At 37.4% G+C, this 24,034-nt stretch overlaps 3 protein-coding genes and 3 pseudogenes across 5 annotated transcripts; 5 read left to right on the forward strand and 1 right to left on the reverse strand.

The window, feature by feature from the left end:
• Positions 1 to 59: 59 nt before the first annotated feature.
• On the forward strand, positions 60 to 3,520 carry LOC104703025 (uncharacterized). Its single transcript, XM_010418953.3, has 12 exons — positions 60 to 419; positions 808 to 936; positions 1,034 to 1,126; positions 1,220 to 1,299; positions 1,398 to 1,511; positions 1,629 to 1,702; positions 1,873 to 1,949; positions 2,123 to 2,206; positions 2,316 to 2,408; positions 2,498 to 2,605; positions 2,731 to 2,802; positions 2,895 to 3,520. The coding sequence occupies exons 1-12, from the start codon at positions 114 to 116 to the stop codon at positions 3,273 to 3,275; spliced, it is 1,611 nt and encodes a 536-aa protein (XP_010417255.1). The 5' UTR covers positions 60 to 113; the 3' UTR covers positions 3,276 to 3,520.
• A 931-nt stretch (positions 3,521 to 4,451) lies between these two features.
• Positions 4,452 to 6,286, forward strand: LOC104703026 (putative WRKY transcription factor 60). The gene is made up of 5 exons (XM_087457318.1): positions 4,452 to 4,781; positions 4,877 to 4,942; positions 5,165 to 5,464; positions 5,642 to 5,758; positions 5,871 to 6,286. The coding sequence occupies exons 1-5, from the start codon at positions 4,725 to 4,727 to the stop codon at positions 6,138 to 6,140; spliced, it is 810 nt and encodes a 269-aa protein (XP_087313444.1). The 5' UTR covers positions 4,452 to 4,724; the 3' UTR covers positions 6,141 to 6,286.
• A 3,316-nt stretch (positions 6,287 to 9,602) lies between these two features.
• LOC104703027 (putative glycine-rich RNA-binding protein 1) lies at positions 9,603 to 10,821 on the forward strand. Of its 2 annotated transcripts, none has more exons than XM_087457319.1 (2): positions 9,603 to 10,191; positions 10,301 to 10,821. In XM_087457319.1, exon 2 carries the CDS (start codon positions 10,370 to 10,372, stop codon positions 10,694 to 10,696), a length of 327 nt encoding a protein of 108 aa, XP_087313445.1. In that variant the 5' UTR covers positions 9,603 to 10,191; positions 10,301 to 10,369; the 3' UTR covers positions 10,697 to 10,821. The 2 variants fall into 2 exon arrangements, with proteins under 2 accessions (XP_087313445.1, XP_010417257.2); XM_010418955.3 differs by having other exon boundaries at positions 9,603 to 10,092.
• An 852-nt stretch (positions 10,822 to 11,673) lies between these two features.
• On the reverse strand, positions 11,674 to 15,302 carry LOC147941855 (uncharacterized; annotated as a pseudogene).
• Positions 15,303 to 15,751: 449 nt separating this feature from the next.
• Positions 15,752 to 18,821, forward strand: LOC147941856 (chaperone protein ClpB4, mitochondrial-like; annotated as a pseudogene).
• A 44-nt stretch (positions 18,822 to 18,865) lies between these two features.
• On the forward strand, positions 18,866 to 23,714 carry LOC104705031 (protein CHROMATIN REMODELING 35-like; annotated as a pseudogene). The gene is made up of 7 exons (XR_015562022.1): positions 18,866 to 18,974; positions 20,412 to 20,605; positions 20,729 to 20,974; positions 21,056 to 21,163; positions 21,256 to 21,348; positions 21,699 to 23,406; positions 23,501 to 23,714. The product of XR_015562022.1 is annotated as a protein CHROMATIN REMODELING 35-like (transcript).
• Positions 23,715 to 24,034: the final 320 nt, after the last annotated feature.

A 24,034-nucleotide genomic window follows, 5' to 3' on the forward strand; every position in this document is an offset into this window, starting at 1 on the left:
GTAAACCGAGTAAACGACACCGGTTTAAGGAGAAAAAGGGTTTTGTTTTATACTACTCTTCTTCCTTTGATTCTCTCTCGCCGGTAATTCGCCGCCTCTCTGAAAAAAAAACGATGGAGGAAGTAGTTGTTATAGAAGCGCCACCACCGAGTTCTGCTCCGGTTATTGAATACGTAGAAGAGGTTGAAGAAGATGATGAAGATGATCTCTCGTTTTCGTCAGATTCCGATATCGCTGAAGCTCTAGATTGGTTAGACGGTAAAGACGATGACGAGCTAATTGGTGGTGGATTCTCTCTCCATGCTCGTCGTCCTAATGCTCACGGTGGACATGGTTCACGGCCTAACTCTAGTTCTCTTCAACCTATTTCAAATAAGGCTCAGAAGCTCACTGGTCATGTTCGAGCTTCTCCTTTAGAGGTATAAAATGTTTTCTTATCTCGGGTCTTCGATTGGTGTGGTTCTTTGCAAAGTGATCGACTTTATTATCAATTGGTGTTTATAGTATTTGGAATTTGATATTTTGGTTTCTCCTGAGTCATTGGTACTTGGTTCTATTGATTTTGATAGTATAAATTTACTGTTTTTAATCCGTTTTATTGGACATTAACGTTTAGAGTTTGGAATGATTTTGTTAAAGATTATAATTTGGAAAAGCTTTTGGATTGCTCATAGTCTCTTGCTCAAATGAACATTGAGGTTAGATGATTTATGTTCAGGGAGATTTTGTACTTGTACAGTGGAGAGAACTATGTGGTTTTATGAGGTATTGTAGCTGGTAATTGATTTGAGATGATTGCGGATGCAGGGATGGGAAGGAAGAGTTCAAGTTGGGATGTCGAATTCTGTGACAACTGCGATTCGTGGGAGTCTAAGAGAGACAGAAATTGGTAGAAGTAGAAATACTGATAAAGCGGACCGAGCAACAGTTGAACAGGTGAGGTTTTGATTATTACACAAAAATTTGGGTCTGGTCATTTTATCAAGTGTTTAAATGTAATGTGCTGATGTTGTTTGTTTGCTCTTTGTTCCAGGCTCTTGATCCAAGGACACGTATGGTTTTGTTTAGAATGCTTAATCGGGGTGTGTTCAATGATGTTAATGGCTGTATTTCAACAGGCAAAGAAGTATGATGTGTTTAGTTTGTTTGTTAACAATCAAGAAGATGATATGTTTGGATTTCTTTGTTAATGGGGCTCTCTTTTGCTATTATCTTGCAGGCTAATGTTTATCATGCCACGAAATCTGACGGTTCAGAACTTGCAATTAAAGTGTACAAGACATCCGTTCTGGTTTTCAAGTAAGCTTATACAGGAATAAATATCGTTTATTGTTTCTTCAAAAAAATTTTAACTTGATGATTTTGTTTGACACCATTTTCAACTTTGATGATTTCAGGGATCGAGATCGATATGTACAAGGAGATTACCGTTTTAGATACGGGTACTGTCGCCACAATCCCAGGAAGATGGTGAAGACGTGGGCTGAAAAAGAACAGAGAAATCTTAAGAGGTAATACCTACAGTTTGTTGTGGGTGTGTATTTAATAACGTACTCACTGTTTTCTATTTATATGTTACAATAATATTGCAACTCCTTGGTTGGTTTATTTACATATTTCATTGGCAGGCTTCATGCAGCAGGAATTAGGTGTCCAGCTGTTATTCTTCTGCGTCTTCATGTTCTTGTCATGGAGTTTATAGGTTCGCTCTAATTCATTATCTTTCTTTTTGGTCACTGATTCCGGGCAACTCTTCTCTCTTTACTCTGATTTATTAGCATATTCCATTGAAAGAGAGAAATGATGAAGGAAAGATTTTTTCAGCTACATAGTCAAGTAGACTTAGATTGTGATATTTATTCGTATTTGCAGGGAGGGATGGTTGGGCTGCACCGCGTCTCAAGGATGCTGCATTATCACTAGACAAGTTACGCGAGTGTTATCTAGAGGTATGTATGTTTTTCTCATTCAGAAGGTACAGAGTTTCTTATTGTAGTACTTTGTTTAGACATGTTGTCTTTCAAACATATCACTATATCAGGTGGCATTACAGCCATAATTAATCTCTTTAGGATCTCATCACTATAAGGAACTCACTGACATCTTTTTGTTTACCTTTTAGTTGATAATTCAAATGCGAGTATTATATCAGAAGTGCAAATTGGTGCATGGGGATCTCAGTGAGTATAACATACTTTATTTTGAGGTGAGTTTTGAATTATTTTGTTCATAAAGGATCTCGGAAGAAACAACAGAAAAGTTTTTAAAACAATAGAGAGAAGGCAAATATATTAATATCATCTTGACTTTTTCAGGGGCATCTTTATATTATTGATGTTTCTCAATCTGTGGATCTGGACCATCCTCTTGCCCTCAATTTTCTACGGGAAGATTGTGACCATGTCTCAGTAAGTGCAAATAGTAGCATGATTTATCAATACGTACTTTGACTGGAAAAAGTGTCTGATGTGTGGATTGTTTTGACTTTCACGCGCAGGATTTTTTCAAGAAACATGGTGTGGCTGTTATGACAATAAGGGAGCTATTTGACTTCATAGTAGACCCGACAATAACAGACGAAACTGTTGATAGCTATTTGGAAGAGGTAATGTATAACTTTTTACTATCTGTAATTTTGCATTTGAATCAGTGGGCGGCTTCAGGTTTAAAGCTGTAACGTTTGTATTGGTGAAGTCAAATTAATGTAATGAAGTATGTGACAATTGGCAGGTCCAACGAAAAGTTATAGAGCGAGGAGAGATATCCGTAGAGGATGAAATCGCGGATTCAGTATTCATGAAGGTTAGTGAAGTGTAACCAGTCATTAAAACTGATGTGTGAAGCTATCTCTGTAGAATCCTTTTAGCTTATTTGTTTTGTTATGATGATTGCAGTCATACATACCGAAATCTCTGGATGCTGTGAACAACCCTGAGGCTGATGTGGCAAAGATAACGAGTGGACAGGACACAGGAGACATGCTATACCAGACTATAACAGGGCTTAAGGATGCTCTTCCTAAAGTAGAAGAGCAGCAAATAGAGGTGAATGCTGAAGCTGGGGAAGAGGACGAAGAAGAAGAAGAAGACGAAGAAGGAAGCGAAGGAGAAAGTGAAGAGAGTGAAAAAGAATTGGGTCCCGAAGACAAGAAAGCTGCAAGGAAAGAGCACAAGAAGAAAGTGAAAGAAGAGAAACGAGAGTCTAGGAAGAATAAAACACCCAAATCTGCCAAGAAGCGAAAGAAGAAAATTTCTAAACCCCACAAGACTCGTTAAGTGGAACAACAGGTTATCATGTTTTGACACTCCCTAGTTGCTATTTTTTGTTTACAGTTATATTAAAGTTTTGTGTCAAATTCTGGACCCCCTAGTCCTCTTCGTCCAAAAACAGTAAGTTCTTGTAATATTCATAGTATGATCATGATTGAGCCCGGAACAGGCTTACTGTTGTTTCGGGTAAAGAACTTAATATACTTTTGTTACTAGAAGAGATCAAGAGAATGTGATATTCTTTGGGTGAATCAGGCTACTATTAATGAAGGAACTACGAATTAGATAGACGACATTATCTTAATTTGATTTGACTGAACTCAGAATGTTAGAACCACACTATCTTGATCTTGATATCATGTTCGAAAGAGTATTTATAGAACCTTTTTTTTGTTTGGTGAAGTAAGATTTTTTTTTACATCTTTGAATGAGATTCTTTATAACTTGATAAAACAAAACATTAAACATGGAATCGAAATCTTAACCAATAAGTGGTAGCATGGGGGTAAGAATTGATTTGGAGAAGGCGTAAATCCATCCGTACTGAATTCAATTCCCGCCGCTAATTATGTTCATGCTGTTTGGTTAGACTAAGAGGTTTTGAATGGTTGGTTGGTAAACAGTAACTACATTCCAAAATAAAACTATTCATTTGCATTTTTTTTAGTATGTTTTAAAAATGCTGCATATTCTAACATCGAGTTTAGCATACCAAAATATTATTAGTAGACATTGTCTAGTATGGATTATGCAATGTATAACCAACCATTCAAAAGCCAGGTAGGTTTACCTAAATGTAAAAATGGAATATGCTGGTCACCAGTCAATGGCACGATGGGTCAAGTCAAGCGAAAGGTATACGTTTTAAAATCAAACCAAATTCAGAATAAGTTAAAGAAAAAACAGATAGGACCTTACAATGCAAGTTAATGTAAAGGAGTACTAATTTTCTTCGACATGGGACAGCAGCCGAAATTGTTGATTTTCGACCGATTATTGATTGTTTTCTCCGATGGCAACAAAAGTATAACAATTCGACTGCGATTTAACACCTAACCTATTTCAATTTTTAGGACAAGTGTTTCGAAGCAAGACAACGTACATACAACTTGTTTTTTGTTTTTGTTTTTGTAAATACGTTACTAAATGCGTAAATACTAGTAATTTGCTAAGAATTTTCCTGCATTTTGTATTTTACGCATTTCAGTTTATTTATTTACAGTCTTTTTGGTTTTATATAATAATAATAAATGTATGGACACCAAATGGTCCAAATCCCTCAACGAGCTCTTAATAATTGATAAGGTCTACTACACATGACACTCCCTCCACTTACTACTTTTACTATAAAACCCAAAGGAGACCAAATCTCTCTGCGAACATGAATTTGGTCTTCTTTGCTTAGTTTCTTTCTCACGTAACATTAATTATTTGTTCTCTCGTCTACCAAAATTTATGGACTATGATCCCAACACCAACCCATTTGATCTTCATTTCTCCGGTAAACTTCCGGTGAGTTTCATCCTTTCACATCAATCTCTGCTAAAACAAAGTTGTGCCCATTAATCGTGGAGGGTTCATATTTTGTTCCTATTTTTATGATTCAGAAAAAGGAAGTCTCGGATTCGAGTTCTGCAGATGTGAAGCCAAAATGGTTAGTGAAAGACGACGAGGTTAGTTTTCTTTTCGTCGAACACTTGGTGTGCATCTTTAAACACACAATTATGGATGAATAGATCAAGTTCTTACATCTGATTTTTTAGATATTACATAGTTTGATGTTTTAATTTGAACAAATCAAAGCTTTGTTCTTTTAGGGATTTAGTTATGTAAATGCTGATTTTTTTTTTTTTTTTTTTCTTCATTTTATGGTTTTGGTGAACTTTGAATTGAAGACATGTATGTTACAAGAAGAGTTAAACCGGGTTAATTCGGAGAACAAGAAGCTAACAGAAACGCTAGCCAGAGTCTGTGAGAAGTACTATGCTTTACAGGATCTTTTAAAGGAGTTGCAGAGTCCTGAACATGTGAAGTTTCAGAACCAAAAGTTAACAAAGAAACGAAAACAAGACCTGGATGACTTTGTAAGCTCCCCTGTTGGACTCAGTTGCGGCCCAACAATCGAGAAAATCACCATCGAAAAAGCAACGGTTTCAACCGCTTACTTCCATACCGAGAAGTCTGACACTAGCTTGGTAAGTTGATAAGTTGTTTACCTGAATATTGTAGTCTCTACAACAAGTATTGTTCTATTGTTGGTGACAGTAAACGTCTGTTTTAAAGATGATTTGGTACTGTTTTCATAATTCATAGTCTTGCTCTTATTAAGCACCTTTGAGTGTAACAAATGTTTTTGTTGGATATACTTGTAGACTGTGAAAGATGGATATCAATGGAGGAAATATGGGCAAAAGATTACTAGAGATAATCCATCTCCTAGAGCTTACTTTAGATGTTCGTTTTCACCGTCTTGTCTGGTCAAGAAGAAGGTAATTTATATTGAACTCCTAGTTTAAACTTGTTAAAGAGTTCTTTGATATTTGATTGATTAAGATCTCTAGTGGTATGTGTGTGTGTGTGTGTGTGTGTGTGCATGTTCAGGTGCAACGGAGTGCAGAAGATCCATCTTTCGTGGTAGCCACTTACGAAGGGACACATAATCACCCAGGCCAACACGCAAGTGTGTCTAGGACAGTGAAGCTTGATCTAGTTCAAGGTGTTCTTGAACCAGTTGAGGAAAAGAAAGAGAGAGGAACGATTCAAGAGGTCCTGGTGCAACAAATGGCTTCTTCTTTGACCAAAGATCCTAAGTTCACTGCAGCTCTTGCGGCTGCTATATCAGGGAGATTTATAGAGCAATCAAGAACATGAAAGTTCTGTAGAATATATGATTTTGTTTTTTCTATTTTATTGCTCATCCCAGTTAAAGGGTATTGGGGTGATATTGATTAGGAGATAAAGACGTCAAGTCTAGTGTGTATATTTACATCAAATCAAAGTATCCAAAAAGACCAAAATGATACACTGATTTTCAGACGGGAAAGAATCAAGGACAAGTCAATAAGTCATGATTACGTGAGTGTTCCGAGAGTATTGATGCTAAAGAAGGGACAGGAAGGAGTGTTTGCGATGTTCCTAAGAGGTAAGTTGTGTTTGCAGACTTGTGGAGGTTGATCAGAAGTCAAGTGTGGAGATTGTAAACTTAGTTGGCTCTGATTCAACTCAACTTGGGCTCTGGATCAATCGAAGTTGGGTATGGTGATCGCCAATCTGGTTGAAGTCCGAGATAAGAAAGAGATAGAAGTTACGTGACTTCGAAAAGAGAAACCTATGAGCTGGATTAAACTGAGCCTAGTCCACATTCTATATTTCTATAATTCTATTGATCTCCTTTCTTCTTGTAATCTTGTTTAGACGACGCCATTGCCCACTGTAACTTGTAAACTCGGTTAGAAACAACTCGCAAACCTCAAGATTCAATAGTATATTATATATTGTGACTCTTTAAACTCACTACGACGTAGGTACTCGTCATCAATCAGGTAACTCACAAAATTGATTCAAACCTGAAGTCTTCCTTCAATTACATATATATATATATATATATATATATTTATCAATTTATATGGTTTACATAATCGGTTTAACATAACCAAACAAAAAGAACCGGTACAGCAATACGAGCCCAAAAAAAAAGAAAAGAATTGAACCGAGTCCAATTAGGGTACCTGAACTCTTCCTTCATTAGAGGTTAGTTCAGTTGTTGAGAAATTGGATTCGTGTTTTTGAGAAAATTCACAAATTTGTTTACGCATTCGTTCGTAGTTTTGTGTCTGAATTTATAAGTTTAGGATTCGCTATGGACATCGATGTCGGACCAGTTGATCCGTCGGTTCTCTACGAACAAGATCTCCATGTTTCTTCTGCTGTTTGGGAAGGACAGGTTCGTTTTATTGTTGTGTTTTTCCTCATTCCCTTTTCTTCTTCCTCGAAATTTCAAATTTTGAATTTAGGGTTCATCTTAATTTCCCATCTTTCCTTAGGAACGAGGTCTTCTTCGTTGTCAAGAACACACTTCATTACTTCATCAATGGAAACTCACTGACGAACAAATTAAGCTCGTGGACAAAGCTGGTTTCGGATTCTTCCGCAAAATCGGTCCAATGAGTCTAAACAATTCACTAATCTCTGCACTCGTTGAGCGTTGGAGAAGAGAAACCAATACTTTTCACCTTCCTTTAGGAGAAATGACTATAACCTTAGATGAAGTTGCTTTAGTACTTGGACTTGAGATTGATGGAGATCCAATTGTTGGTTCTAAAGTAGGAGACGAGGTTGCTATGGATATGTGTGGTAGACTCTTAGGGAAGTTACCATCTGCTGCTAACAAAGAAGTTAATTGTTCGAGGGTTAAGCTTAACTGGCTTAAAAGAACTTTCTCTGAGTGCCCTGAAGATGCTTCTTTCGATGTTGTTAAATGTCATACTCGAGCTTATCTCTTGTATCTTATTGGTTCTACAATATTTGCTACCACTGATGGTGATAAAGTCTCTGTTAAGTATTTGCCTTTGTTTGAGGATTTTGATCAAGCTGGAAGGTATGCTTGGGGAGCTGCTGCATTGGCTTGTCTTTACAGAGCGCTTGGTAATGCTTCGCTTAAGTCTCAGAGTAACATTTGCGGCTGCTTGACATTGCTACAGGTTGGCTTCTATGTGTTTAGTTTTGTGTCCATTTGAGATTTCAATATCTTTAAGAAAAGTAACATTTGATTGTCTTATGTATGTATAGTGTTGGAGTTATTTTCATCTTAATATCGGTAGACCAGAGAAATCCGAAGCGTGTTTTCCGCTTGCTCTTCTGTGGAAAGGTAAAGGCAGCAGATCTAAAACCGACCTATCTGAGTACCGCAGAGAACTAGATGATCTTGATCCAAGCAAGGTAAACCCCTTCAGCCTTCACTTCATCCTTAAGAATTTGTTTATGTCTCTTCTCATGTTAATCGTTGGTTGTGAAAAATGCAGATCACTTGGTGCCCATATGAAAGATTTGGGAACTTGATCCCACCACAGATTAAAGCCAAGCTGATCCTAGGGAGATCAAAAACGACTCTTGTATGTTTCGAGAAAATAGAGCTACATTTTCCAGATCGGTGTCTAAGGCAGTTTGGGAAACGCCAGCCGATACCTCAGAAAGTGAAACGTCGTGACAGAAAGAACAGGCGAGTCGATGACTTGGACACGTCAATGAGTCTAGCATGCGAGGAATGGACTGAACGTGGGGATCACATCATGGACAGTCCTGGAGGTGGCAATGTGGTCGATGATGGAGCGTACATGGAATGGTATGCTCGGATTAGTATCACCAAACTTTATCGAGAAGCGTTTCTCGAGTCCCAAGTCATGAATATGGTAAATAAAAAGGATGAATGTGGTTAAACGTTTTATAAATTGAAACCCCGCAGATTGATTTACGTTGGTTTTGTTTGTGTAGATTGCTTGTATGAGGGAATTTGAGGAGACTGCTTCAAGGATTTCGATGGAGAGATTGTCTCCGGTCGAGAGGGAAGTGATGGAGAGTGTGAAGGATACAATCTCTAATAACTTGACGTTTGGAGGATGGCAAGAAGTGGCTGTGAATAGTGGTTATGGGAAGCGCAGGCGTCGGAATGAACAAACTCCAACAAGTGGTAATGATATTTCATCTCTTCTGCTTCAAAAGGACACATGAATCTTTTTTTATGTATTAGATTTATTTTTCATCTATGAAACGTTGCAGTGTATATATACTATGGCCAAAAACTTATCTCATACAATAGCCTCTAACTCTGAATTTCGGCCAATGGCACATAGAACAAGATGCAAAGGAATGGTTAGGTTCAAAGGACTACATCAACAATTTATCTCATTGAAAATTTGACATGGTAGAGTTCCAACAAATTTAAGACCCTAGAATATTGGGTCAAATCTATATTAACGATGGCTAAATGTCAATGGGCACTATCCCCTCCAAAGCTGAATGGATCATACGAAATGGAATTGTTACCTATGATTCTGTTGAAAGAAAACAAAGCTTGAGGGAAAACAATGAATTCTGTTGAAAGCAAATTTTAAGCTCTCATGATTCCAACCAATGCAACAAAGGTCTAATTTGAAGGAGACAAATAAAAAAAGTGGTGAATTTGATCACCAATTCGAAATATTCCTTCCCTTATTTACAAAGAAAAAAACGATTAAATAAAAAAATGAATTGTAGAAGTGCCTAAATTATATGATCAAATTTTTTTACAATCTTATCCTTCTATTTATATCATGTATTGTGTGAATCTCTTAAAACATTCTATCTTGTTGCTGTGTATATTTGATGACCGATGCTGTCTATTCAAATTCTAAGATCGGAACACATGTCTTTAGTGAGAGACCCCACACACCCCGTCGGATCTCAACCATCAGATCAGCGCAAGATACTATTAATTTCCCATTTCTTATGACGTGGAACCGTTTCATCCAAGACAGTGTCTGTTTGGTCACAGATTTGTGTTATCACTATAACCAAACACACAAACCTAAGCACCGAGTCAACGAGCGAAGCATGGTTTCACGGGCTTATCTATATAGAAACGTCTTCTCTTGGCTTGGGCTTCGGACATAGTCATCATCATCATCATCATCTTCCTCGTAATTCCCGAAAGAAATCAAGAAATCATAAGGATATGGCTTCTGCGGAGAGCGAGTACAGGTGCTTCGTCGGAGGCTTAGCTTGGGCCACCGACGACCAGTCTCTGGCGAGGAGTTTCAGCGAGTTTGGAGAAGTTCTCGACTCCAAGGTCCGTTAAGACGACCCGAATCCGTGTGACTCTGTTTTTCTCTATCTCTTTGTTACTCTGTTACTATGTTACTTTCTCTTGTTACTTAAACCTCAATCGGTACGTTCATCATCGAAACGATCGTCCGATTTGTTGTGCTTTTTTTTTTTTTTTTTTTTTTTATATCTGTTGTTTCTGTGATTTAAACTCGACTTTATTTCTGGATCAGATCATCATTGATCGTGAGAGCGGGAGGTCTAAAGGGTTCGGATTCGTGACTTTTAAAGATGAGGATTCGATGAGGACTGCGATCGAGAGAATGAATGGTCAAGAACTTGATGGTCGTAGCATCACTGTTAACGAGGCTCAGGCTCGTGGTTCTGGTGGTAGTCGCGGTGGTAACGGCGGTGGATATAACCGTGGAGGAGGTGGTGGTTATGGAGGATCTGGTGGCGGTGGTTACGGAGGTAGACGTGATCAAGGTGGTTATAGTCGTGGCGGTGGAGGAGGCGGATACGGTGGCGGTGGTGGTTATGGAGGTGATCGTCGTGACGGTGGTGGAGGTTATGGTGACGGAGGTTACGGTGGTCAGGGACGATCTGACGGAGGAAGCTGGAGGAATTGAGCTTTTTGTGTCTTTTGACTCTTTTGTTGTTTACTTATGGTTCTGGATTTGGTCTTTGTTTATGTGGTTTCTCATGTTTAGTTTCATACATAAAAACAAAAATAAAAGGTTTGATGCTTTTGGTTCTTCCCACGTTCAAAGAGTTAGGTTGCAGATTTCCGTCGCAATGTTTAAAATTGCGAGGGATTAGCTAGGAACACTCATATTTCCCTCGCAACCTTTGCATGTCTAGGGTTTACGATTTTGTGAGGGAGTAACTAGGACTCATCGCAAATCTCTCGCAAATCCATCGCAATGTTTAAGTGTTTAGGGTATGTCTCGCAAATCCCTCACATATAATATTTAAGGTAGTGAGTATTGCTAGGGATTAACGACCATTTTGCGAGGGATTTGCAAGGATTTCCTCGCAAGTACAACGCAAATCCATCGTAAAACTATAAATATGTTTTATAAAAAAAACATGAAAATATACAATTGTGCTTATTCGGATTTATTTTCTAAACTATTAGGAATTACATTATCATCATTAGAATCTTCTCTTAGACATTTTGAATTCTTATAATTCACCTCTTCTACTTTAGGGTTTAGTAGATCATCATGTTAGTTGATGATCAAGTTGTGGTGCAACAACAATATTTGCGAAATTTTCATTCCAAACATATCAATAGAAGATGTACATCCACATTGATACACAAAAATCCATTGCAATGTGTAAAAGCTTAGGGTTCAAGCATTTAGTGTTTAGGGTATAGAATTTGCGAGGGATTAACGATGTTTTTGCGAGAGCAAGCCAACTATCCCTTGCAAGTCAGTCTCAAATCCCTCGCTAATGCTTTTAGTCGTTATTCCCTCACAATATGCGAGGGATTAACGACCATTTTGCGAGGGAGTGCTAGAATTCCCTCGCAATTCCAACGCAAATCCATCGCAAATTGATAAATATTTTTTAAAAAAACAACAACAAAAAGTACAATTGCTCAATCAGATTCATTTTCTGAACTACTAGAAATTACATTATCATCATTAGAATCTTCTCCATCATCGGACTCTTCAAATTCGTCTAATTCACCCTCTTCTTCGGAAACATCATCAACATCTTCAACTTGCATGTATTGTGGATCAGTGTGGATAACAATCTTCTGTTGACATGTTTGGAATGGAAATTTCACCGACTCTTTCTTGTTGCAACACGACTTGATCATCAACTAACCCGATTATACGGCCTCGAGGATTAACTTTAATGACTGATAACCACATTTCACGTCTTGGCCTTAAACGAGGATAGGGCAGAAAGCTCACTTGTTGTGCTTGTGATGCTAGGATGAAAGGATCAAATTTGGAGTACGATCTGTTCACTTTCACATCAACAACTCCCCAATTATTTACTCGCACACCTCGGGCCGATGGATTGTACCAGTTACACTTAAAAAGTACGCATCTCAGATTCAGAAGGCCTAAATAATCAATTTCCAATATTTGTTGCAAAACGCCATAGAAATCGCTATTACCAGCTTGTACATAGATTCCATAATTTGCTGTAGCTTTGCGACTTCCGTGTGCGTACGTATGAAAAGTATAACCGCGAGTAAAGTACATCGGAGCAGTGGTGATCTTCGCTCTTGGTTCCTGAAAAAGCTCATGCAACCAAAGAGGCAAGGGTTCATTTCCACATCCATTCTGAACCTATATAAACGAATAAGATATTAGACCATAAGTTTATTTAACTTAAAAATTATAATACATATAGTTAATTTAAATTTATTTCATACATATACTTACATAGTATTTTAACCAATTAGCGAAATCCCGCTCTTTGTAGGCCTCATAGTCAGATTCTTCTAAATTAGGATATGCTTCACGAATCTGCATTTCAAAAAGTCTAAAAAAATAGAGATTTGTTAGTTCGTTATCTTATAAAATAAAATTAATTTTAGTTTTTAAACAAGAATACCTCTCAAAAGGTTGAACGTAATCTAGATTCCTCAATATGTAATTGTGAGCTGCTCGACAATAGCTATGATCTTCCCACCAAACTTCCTTTACCATTCCAGCAAGTCTTCCTATTTCAGTAATGATATATGGAACATCAGGAACGTTATATGTAGGTGCAACGCCTCCGTCATCATATCGTCGAGTATGTGTTTTTTTGGTTCTCACGGTGGGGCTAAAGTAGTATGATGTGAAGTGAGACGTTTTCTCTGTTAAACTCCCGGCGACTATTAACCCCTCAACTCTGGCAAGATTTTTGGCCTTTGCTTTAAGAGCTTTCATAAACCGCTCAAAAGGATTCATCCAGAGAAATTGCACTGGGCCACCAAGATCAGCTTCATGTGGTAGATGGACTGGAAGATGTTCCATCACGTCAAAAAAAACAGGGGGAAAGATTTTCTCCAAGTTACAAATTAACACTGGAATATTATCTCGTAACTGTTGTATGACTTCACTGGTCAATGTTCTAGTGCATAAGTCCCAGAAAAAAACTCCGATACCTACAACCAATGAATAACAAATTCATGGGTGAATTAATTAAATAAGTATATATATCAATATATAAATATATATATATATATATATCATTATATACTTATATACCTGCAATAGCTTCATGAACGTGTTTTGGCAAGAGCTCAAGAAATATAAATGGTAGTAGCCGTTGCATGAAGACATGACAATCGTGGCTCTTCATACCTGAAAATTTTTGGCCTTGCTCTACACATCTTGAAAATTTAGAGACAAATCCATCTGGAAACTTCACTTCAGATTTAACCCACTCGAACAACACCTTCTTAGCCTCTGCTGACAATCGAAATTGGGGTACTGGTAATTTCCCATCTCTTGTAAGATGTAACTCGATCCTTGCACATATTTCCGCCAAATCCAACCTAGATCTCCTGCTATCTTTTGTTTTACCCTGCACATTCAGAAGCGTAACGATGAAATTATCGAAAAAGTTTTTCTCGATGTGCATCACGTCAAGATTGTGCCGCAATAGAAGATCTTTCCAATATGGAAGCTCCCAAAAAATACTCTACTTGTGCCAATTGTGAGCGCTTCCATATCCATCTGGCATGTTTGCTGGTGTGTGATAGTTACCCCCATGTTTACAGGTTTCTTGAGCTCCATAGTAATCAATCTGCTCAAATATATCATTTCCAGAAACATAAGTTGGTGGAGGAACACGAACAACTTTATTCTTTGTAAACAACTTCTTGTTCCTCCGGTACGGATGATGCAAGGGAAGAAATCGACGATGACAATCAAACCAACAAGATTTTCGCCCATACTTTAACTGAAATGCCTCTGTATGTTCCATACAATAAGGACATGATAATCTTCCATGTGTTGTCCACCCAGATAACATTCCGTACGCAGGGAATTCACTAATCGTCCACATTAGCACTGCCCGCATATTGAAATTCTGTTTTCTCGACGAATCGAACGTCTGAACACCTTCATACCACAATTGCTTCAGCTCATGAATCAGAGGCTGTAAGAAGATATCTAGAGATCGCTTTGGATGCTTTGGACCTGGTACCAAAATACTCAAGAACATAAATTCGCTTTGCATACACATATCTGGAGGAAGATTGTATGGCGTCAATATAACATGCCATAAAGAATACTGCCTCCCTGACATACCAAATGGACTAAAACCATCTGTACACAACCCAAGATAAACATTCTTACACTCTTGAGCAAAGTCAGGATATACCGATTGAAAATGTTTCCACGCCTTTGCATCAGATGGGTGTGTAATTTCTCCTTCTTCAGTAGAATGTTCTGCATGCCATCTCATTGCCGCTGCAGTCCGTTTTGATTGGTATAGGCGTTTCAATCTATCAGCAACAGGCAAGTACCACATACGTTTATATGGCACTCGCGTCCTTCCTTGTGTAGGTTGATATCTCGGCTTCCCGCAAAACCGACATTCTTGCAGCTTAGCATCATCTTTCCAAAAAATCATGCAATAGTCAACGCACACATCAATCATTTCAGATGGTAATCCAAGACTCGCAACCAACTTCTGTATTTCATAGTAGTTCTCAGCCGATACATTATCAGGTGGCAAATACTCTTTAATGAGTTCAGCCCAAGAATCCATGCAATTCTCACTTAAGTTATTATCAGCTTTAATTGTCATCTAGATCATCCTAGATGCCAATGATAACTTAGAATGCCCTTCTCTACATCAATCGTAGATAGGTTGATTTGCAGCATCTAACATAGTATAAAAACGTTGTGCATCTACGTTGGGTTCTTCCGTATTATTCTCAGGAAATGCAGCAGTAGTTTCATGAAATGCATCATTAACCATATCATGAAATCTATTTTCCTCATTATACCCATAAAAACCAAATTGATCAGATTCTTGATGCCCATAATTACTAGGTTGATCAACAACATAATTCATACTACTACTTCCAACGTTACTGCTACAACCCTCTCCATGACGAAACCATACATAGTAATTTGGCATAAATCCTCTATTATAAAGATGCTTCTTCACTAGATTAAATTCCACATAATTATCGTTGAAGCACTTAGGACATGGACAAAATATTGTACCGTTTTGACGAGCAAAGTCTTGGTTTGTCGCCTGGTACATGAAAGCGCGCAACCCATCACAAAACTCTCTCGTCACATCACCGGTCTCCGGATCTCTGTGATTGTACATCCACCGTCGCAATGTGTATATCTCATGCTGCCCGCCTCCAAACATTATTATATAATTTAAAAGTGTTTAGGCTTTTTTTTTTAGCCTTTTTTTCTTTCACAATATTTTTTTTCGTATTTAAAGTGTTTTTGTTGGAAGTGTTTTGTGTTGTGGTTTCCATGGATCATAAACTTGCTATTTATAAGCCTACTAAAAATAGTTGCTATGGATTTGCTAGGGAAATTTGCAAGAGATTTGCGAGGGATATTTTAAAATATTATTTTCTTGCAAGGGATTTGCGAGGTTTTTACTGTTTTGCCGACAAAACAGTTACACTCGGAAAAAACGTGGTTGCCGACATCATCGACCCTTGCAACTCCCTCGCAAATTTGCTACGGAAAATGTCATCGCTAATCCGTCGCAATATGCGAGGAAGTTGCGAGGTTTTTGCGAGGATGTTTTGTGGAGTCGCAAATCTGTCATAAATCCGTCATAAATTTGCAAAGGATTTCGCCGTCGCAAATTTTGCGAGGGAATTGCAAGTACCCTCGCTAAACTAGCAAACTACTTGTAAATCCGTCGCAAATTTGCGAGGGCATTTTACCGTCGCAAATTTCCCTCGCAAATCGACTGTTTTCTTGCAGTGGTCTGCTGCCTTAGGCATCAAGGCTCAATATACTTATTCAAGTCCCTCTCTCCTCCTCCGTTCTCGAGCTATCTGTGGCTCTGCTTACTTCAGCTCGCGTTCCTCTTCCAATTCCTTTCTTCTCCGGCCAAATTCCTTCATCGGAAACTACTTCATCCCATCGTTCACTCAAGCCGAAGCTCATGGCCAACCCTTCCATATTTCTTTTCAGTTACCTTCTCCGCGCCACTTCGTATCTCGGGTTCGTGGCCAGTTACAAGTGGCTTCTCAGTTTCTTTCAGTGTTACTATCAAGTTTGATCCAGTTTGTTCATTATGTCGTTTTCTATATGTATAGACTAATCAAAGTGGAGCACTTGAGAAGTACGGAACTGATTTAACTGAGATGGCTAGACAAGGAAAACTCGATCCTGTCATTGGACGTAATGATGAAATTAGGCGCTGCATAGCCATATTGTGCAGGAGAACAAAGAGCAATCCTGTTATCGTTGGTGAACCTGGTGTAGGGAAAACTGCTATTGCTGAAGGGTTAAAGGCTTGCAATTATATATCCTTTTGTATTATCTCTTGAAAACAGGATATTATTATATTGAATCGTAGGCGGAGATGTACCTGAACATCTCTTGAATCGAAAGGTTCTTTCTAGGATATTATTATATTGATCCAGTTTACTTTTCGGCTTTTTAATAATAAATGAAGAGGCAAACGAAAGATTTTTAACATTTTTGGCTTGGTTACTATAATATAATGTAGTTGGTATCTCTCGACATGGGTTCAATTGTTGCTGGTACACATTATCGAGGTGATTTTGAGGAAAGGTCGAAAGCAGTACTAAAGGATGTAACTTCTTCCAATGGGCAGACAATTTTGTTCATTGATGAAATTCACACTCTTGTTGGTGCAGGTGCCCTTTCATTAGTTTTTATCTGAAAGCTTTTTTGTAGAACCCAAAGAGGAGAATATTTAATGGTGAATTGTTACGCTTGTGTAGGACGTACTGAAGATAGTGCAATGGACGCGAGCAACATCTTGAAACCAAAGCTTGCACGAGGTGAAGTACAATGCATTGGTGCAACTACGCTGACCGAATACCGCAAATACATAGAGAAAGATCCAGCTCTGGAGCGTAGGTTTCATCAAGTGTTATGTGATCAGCCATCTGTTGAAGCTACCATCTCGATTATTCGCGGGTTAAGAAAGCGTTACGAGTTACACCATGGTGTTAAGATATCAGATGGTTCCCTTGTTTCGGCTGCGGTTCTTGCAGACCGCTACATTACTGAACGCTTTCTGCCAGACAAAGGTACCTAACTTGCACCTTCTCGGAAAATTATTTTGTTGGCCAAGAATGCATGGCTTTGTTTCAAAAAAATGAAAAGTTCTTTGTTTCAGCTCTTGATCTTGTTGACGAAGCTGCTGCAAATCTTAAGATGGAGACCACTTCTAAACCCTCTGAACTAGATGAAATAGACAGATCCTTAATTACTCTAGAGATGGAAAGGCTTTCTTTGAAAATGGAAACTAATAAAGCTTCAAAAGAGCGGCTACAAAAGATTGAGAATGATTTGATCACGCTCAAAGACAAACAGATTAGATTCAGTGAGCAATGGCAAATAGAAAAGTCTCTTATTGCTAGAATACGTTCATTTAAAGAAGTGGTAAAATATATCTTCCTTAATATGGTACAAAATATTTGACCTAATGTCCTCTAAAACATATTCTATATTGTACAGATGGATGAAGTAAACCAGGAAATTGAGTACGCTGTATGGGAATCTGATGAAAAACGTGTTGATGAACTTAAGTATGGAACACTTGTATCCCTTCAACGCCAGTTAGAAGAAGCTAAAAAGAACCTCGTGAACTCTCGCGAATCTGAACTGTCACTAGTCGAAGAAGAGGTAACTGACCTTCACATAGCAGCGATAGTAAGCAAGTGGACTGGTATTCCACTGTCTAGTCTTCAGCAATCTGAGAAAGAAAAGCTGGTCATGTTGGAACAAATGCTCCACAAGAGAGTTATAGGTCAAGACTTGGCTGTAGAATCAGTAGCAGATGCTATCCGTTGTTCGAAAGCTGGTCTTTCAGATCCTAACCGTCCCATAGCCAGTTTTATGTTCATGGGTCCAACAGGTGTTGGTAAAACCGAGCTTGCCAAGGCTTTAGCTGGATATCTTTTCAACAATGAAAACGCAATAGTGAGGCTAGATATGAGTGAGTACATGGAAAAACTTTCAGTCTCACGGCTCGTTGGTGCACCACCGGGCTATGCGGGTTACGAAGAAGGTGGGTTATTAACTGAAGCTGTTCGGAGGAGACCTTACTCAGTGGTTTTGTTTGATGAGATCGAGAAAGCTCACCCTGATGTCTTTAATGTCTTGCTACAACTACTAGACGATGGAAGAATAACTGATTCTCATGGGAGGACAGTAAGTTTCAAAAACTGCTTTGTAATAATGACTTCTAATATAGGGTCTCAACACATACTTGAGACTATTCGCAGCAATAATGAAGATAGCAAAGAAGCTGTTTATGAAATGATGAAGCATCAAGTTGTGGAGTTAGCAAGACAAACGTTCAGGCCAGAGTTCATGAATAGAGTTGATGAATACATAGTTTTCCAACCTTTGGATCCAAGAGAAATATCGAAAATCGTGGAGTTGCAAGTAATTTACTTTTTTTACGCATTTGGTTTTTATTTTTTTTTAACTTTTTTATTAGCTTTGGTTTGGCATAAAATTTTCTTGGTTACCATTGGTGGTGCAGATGATACGAGTGAAGAATAGATTGGAACAGAATAAAATTAATTTTCAGTACACTGAATAAGATAGTGATGGCGATGAAGATCGTTTCTAGGGTTTGGACTTTAGATGTTTGATTACGGTGGTGAAGGGGGATGGAGAGGCGGTCTCTCTTTTCCTCTTGGGAGATGGGCGGAGATTTCCTTGTTCTTGGATGGGATACATCCGATGTTTCAAGGTTCGACCTCTTTTTGGGGGATTATTGGTTCTACGGGTTGTGGCACTGCAGATATGGGTTGACTTTATTGTGGAATTTCGATGGAATTGTGTTATTGGGCTTCTGGATTGACTGTTATTTTGTGTGGGTTATTGGTTTGGACATATAAAGTTATCAAAACAAAACAAAAACCATATCATACGTGTACATAGAATATGACAGCTACATTTGATTACTACAGCTAGATACAAAATAATAATAAAAATTACTATCCACTTCTTCTTTTTATTTTGGGAAAAATATCTACTATCATCCAACTAAGAATATATATTTCCTATCCTGCTTTTGGATTAAATTTAGTTTTCTATAAAAAAAAAAATAATAATAAAATAATAAAAATGTAAAACCAAAACAAATGAGAGAAAGAGTATCATAGATTTGACATTATATGTGGTAACCAAATAATCCAATAATAAAGAAATTAGTTGTTTGGTGAAAAATTATAATCAAACGGTATTTCAAATGTCAAGTGCAGACCGTTACAAATTATAGTATTTCAAATGTTCCCGCGTAAAAAAATCACAATATCTATCGGTCGTTGTATAAGTAAATCTATAGATTGTAAAAATCTGGTAATAAAAAAGTGACTTATACGAAATTTAAACATTTTAACATTAGAAAATATATATATAGATATATATAGATATATATATATATATATATATATATATATATATATTAAAGGATTGTATTTTATCCTGCTGTGGACCAAACAGTAATCTTTTTCCCATCTTAATCCTTATTTTTGATATAAATCAGTAACTAGAGAACCACAAGTTTTACATATCAGAAAGTTTTCGTCAAGAAGAAATCTCAAAAATCTGAGAAACTTTAGTTCGAGTTCTAAACCTCCATTTCGTTTCAATATGGATAAAAAGAGGAAGTCGTCACAAGAAAAACGTATGGATCTTTGTTTATTATTATTATTATTTTTTTTTGTGTGCACCGGTATGGATCTTTGTTTGTATCTATGGATTCATCATACATATTACTTGCAGTTTAGTATTGTCTGATACTCTGATTTTTGTCGGACATGTCGACTGTAGTTGTCTCTATACTATCTTTTCGAGTACATTTTCAACAAAAAAAAAAAAAAAAAGGAAATAGATGTCCTTTGAACTCTTTATTTTTGATTTCAGAGAGTCGTCGATGTTGTTCTTATATATCTGATTTTTTTTTTTTTTTTTTTTCTGTCAACAATAGTCTAAAATTTGATTAGGAGCTTATCTGATTGTTTTGTCTGTCAACAATACTATGGATAATAATTTCTTACATGCGAAATTTGTGTAAATATGTGGGAGGCCATTATGACAATGCTTGTTAAGTGATTTGTGCCATATAATTATATTTTACAGATTGAAAAAAGATGCAAATAATCACTCTATTTTATATGTTCAGACCTATGTCAAAACGACAACAAAAAGATAAACATTGGGACACCAGAAAATCAAAAAGGCGATGGAAGCGGTTGCGATGATATTGTAGCTCATGCTTTCAACGTACCAATTGAGCGTGTTAACTTGGAAGATAATAAGCGTAGCGGCCGAGGTGATAGCAATGGTAAAGGGCTAGCAAATGATTTGCGTTCAGATGTAAGTGTACATATCTCTATGTAATAAGAAATGTGGGGATAACAAAATACTTAATTGTTGTTATGATCTAAAATCTAACAGACTTTCGGTACTCTATTCGTTACTTTTCGTATGCATGCATAGGAAAATCAATTGGTTGAAGTTCATGCAAGAAGTGATAAAGAAACAAATATAAGTCAAGACAAAGGAAAAGCCATTTTGGACGAAGCTGTCGATGGAGTAGTGGACGTGCCAATCGTAGATGTGAGTTCGGAAAATGATAGACCTAATAATCATACAATGGGAAGCTCATCTAAACATGTCATGGTTGATGGTAGCAGCAGAGGTGGTAACAGTAGTAAAGGGCTAGACAACAATATTTGTTCAGATGTAAGTGTACATATCTCTATATATAAGAATTATGCGGTAGTGAAAGTCTTCTGTTGCTGAGTTAGTTTTTATTATGTGTAGGGAAATGAATTGGTCGAAATCAATAAGAGCAAAGACAAAAAAAAAGCCATCTTCGACCTGAATGAAACTGTTTGGCCAGAAGATGAACCATTTTCAAACATATTTGAGGTTTATCATTTGTTGTCATTGGCAAGAGTTGTTTAGTTAAACGCAAGGTTGAGATTGATACTGATCATTGTTGTGACTTTTTCTTCATGTAGACAAGTGGAGAAATACCGAAAGATTGTGAGCATTCTTGGATATGGAAGGAAGGTTCTGGTCATGTTTGTTGGATATGTGGTACCATTGACAAGGTCAGTAAATATCTAATTACGTCTTAATATATTCTTTTTAGATGATTACGGTATTTTAATTTTATCATATATAAAATTAAAAATAATATATACATTTTACGTAATTAATATAAAAAATATATGAAACGTAGTAATTTGTATAGTTTTATCACCAAGTTCACGAGTTTTTGAATGTTTTTTCTTATGGTTCAAAAAGCTATTTGGTTTTAGAAAAATCACCAATTGAGTTAGCAGTCAAGGCTCTGACTGTAAGCTCAATGCACATTAAAAAACAAAAACAAAAACAAAAAAACTGTTTGATTAGATATTGCCTATTGACTATTATTCAATATAATTTGTTATACGATCAGGATCATCCGTTGCCACCCGGGTTTGGATCGGATAGCTCCAAAGATGTTAACCCGGGTTTAGGAACTGGCATTTACCCTCACCCGTTGCACCAAAGTTGTATGAATCTTCGTCACATGGAGATTTTCAACTTTTTCTGCAACAATTTGGCTGTGGAAAACCCAAATGGATGCATTCTAGCTCAAGCTCCTGTTTCTGAAAAGACATTCTTGCTGATCAATTTCATCTATGGTTACCTTGCGAAGCATCCAGATAGTAAAGTTCTCTTTGTGCTTCCCAAATCGATGTTTGATTTTTGGAAGAGCGAGTTTGATGAAATGAAGGTGAATGACATAATGCTGCTAGACTTCTACTCAGCCAAGGCGCATACCAGGTCTCAGCAACTAGAGGTTTTAAGCCGATGGATGTGTAACCGGAGTATAATCTTCTTATGCGGCAAGCAGTTTTCCAACATCGTGTTTAAGAGCAGTGGTGTTGAAGTAGAAGCTTCAAAAGATTGTAGGAGTATTCTCGTGAATGTTCCTTCACTGGTCATCTTCGACAGAGGAACTGATCCCAAGAACGAGATGATGGGCGTTCTTAGGGATGTTGCTCGTATCAAAACGCGAAACAAGATTCTACTCACTAGCACGTTATACCATAACAACATAAAGGATGTTTTCAACGTTGTTGATGTTGCTTTCCCTGAGTTCCTGAGACATAACCAAGCTGGGAAACAGCTCTCAAAGTTCTTGAAGGTTGAATCTTACACTCATGATCAACCTTTAATGGATTTGGAGGAAGCTTTGCTTAGTCAAGATTCTGATCATGGAGTCAAGATTGGTTACTTAACCGAACTAAGGATGTTGACAAACAAGATCATTTACAATCACAATGGAGAGTTCCTTCGTGAAGACCCGGGATTGATGGACTTCACGGTGGTCTTAAAACCGACATTAAGCCAAAAGTCAGCATGGGAGGCTGAAAAAAAATCCAAAACGAAGGGATTCAAAACATCCTCTAACTTGAGCGGAATCACGCTTCACCCGGTGCTAAATGCTTTCTCAGATCGGGTTAAAGGTCTTCCCCCCCCCCTAAAAAAGATGAGATGGATGAGGTTATCAAGTCAATCGACGAAACAGATGGCGTAAAAACAAAATTCTTCCTTGGTTTGGTGAAGTTATGCGACTATACAAATGAGAAGATTATTGTCGTGAGCCAATATGTCATCCCATTGATATTTCTCCAGAGGCTTGTGGCTAAGAATAAAGGTTGGGAAGATGGCAAAGAAACCTTCATGATTAAAGGTGACACCAGCCTTTCTGCTCGTGAAATGTCAATTAATCAGTTCAACAACTCGCATGATGCGAAAATCTTCTTTGTGTCAATCAAAGCATGTAATGAGCAGATGGCTCTTACGGGTGCAACAAGGGTTTTAATGCTCGACGTCATCTCCAACACTTGTATTGCTCGACAAGCCATAGAGCTGACGTATCGTCGAGGACAGCAGAAGAAAGTTTATTCCTACAGGCTGGTGGCTGCGGACACATCAGAAGAAGACGAAGAGATCATCGCAGCTCGGAAGGAGATCATTTCTGGAATATGGTTTGATGGGAAGACTTATCCCGTTGATGGCAAATTTTGTATTCCGACCATCGATGGAAGCTACACCAATGACTACCTCCTTGGAGCTTCTTATATGAGGGACGACATCAAAACCATACACAAAAGGTTGGTTTAGGGTTTAAGTTTATGATTTATTTATTAATTCGGGTTGGTTTTTGTCTTTTTGGATGTTCTTAACCAAACTATTATGTGTTTCCAGGTAAAATAAGAGGCGAGCTCGCATGAAACTGATACAAGTCAAGTCAACAATGACTCTTTTATTTTTGTTTTTTTTTTCTCTCTCTGCGACTGCGTTGGCGGCTTTTTGCTCTGTTTCTTTCTTTCTTTCTTTCTTTCTTTCTCAATCGCCCCTATGACTCTTTTATTTATATGGATTTTATTTTGTTTTGAAAAAGAAAAATGGTTGTTATAATCGTTCTGGATTGTCGATTTATTTGTGAAAAACCCATATTCATTCTGTTCTTTATTAATCCAATTTTAAAACTTTTGGCACAAAATATATTAAAACTGATGATATATGCATTATCTTTTGTGATTGACAACTTATTTCTCAATCAAATTAGGATTTTACATGATATTTTAGTATCAGAGAAACATTATAATTGAAATATTCTCTTTTCTTTTTCTTTGCTCTTACGATTAATTGGAAAAGTTACAAAATGAAATTTTCTTTATGTTTCTGATATTATTTTTTTAAAATAAAGGTTTCTGATATATTCTTCTATTTCATTTT

The sequence above is a fragment of the Camelina sativa genome, chromosome 7 (genome assembly GCF_030686135.1).
Source record: "Camelina sativa cultivar CO46 ecotype springtype chromosome 7, ASM3068613v1".
Taxonomy (NCBI): Eukaryota; Viridiplantae; Streptophyta; class Magnoliopsida; order Brassicales; family Brassicaceae; genus Camelina; species Camelina sativa.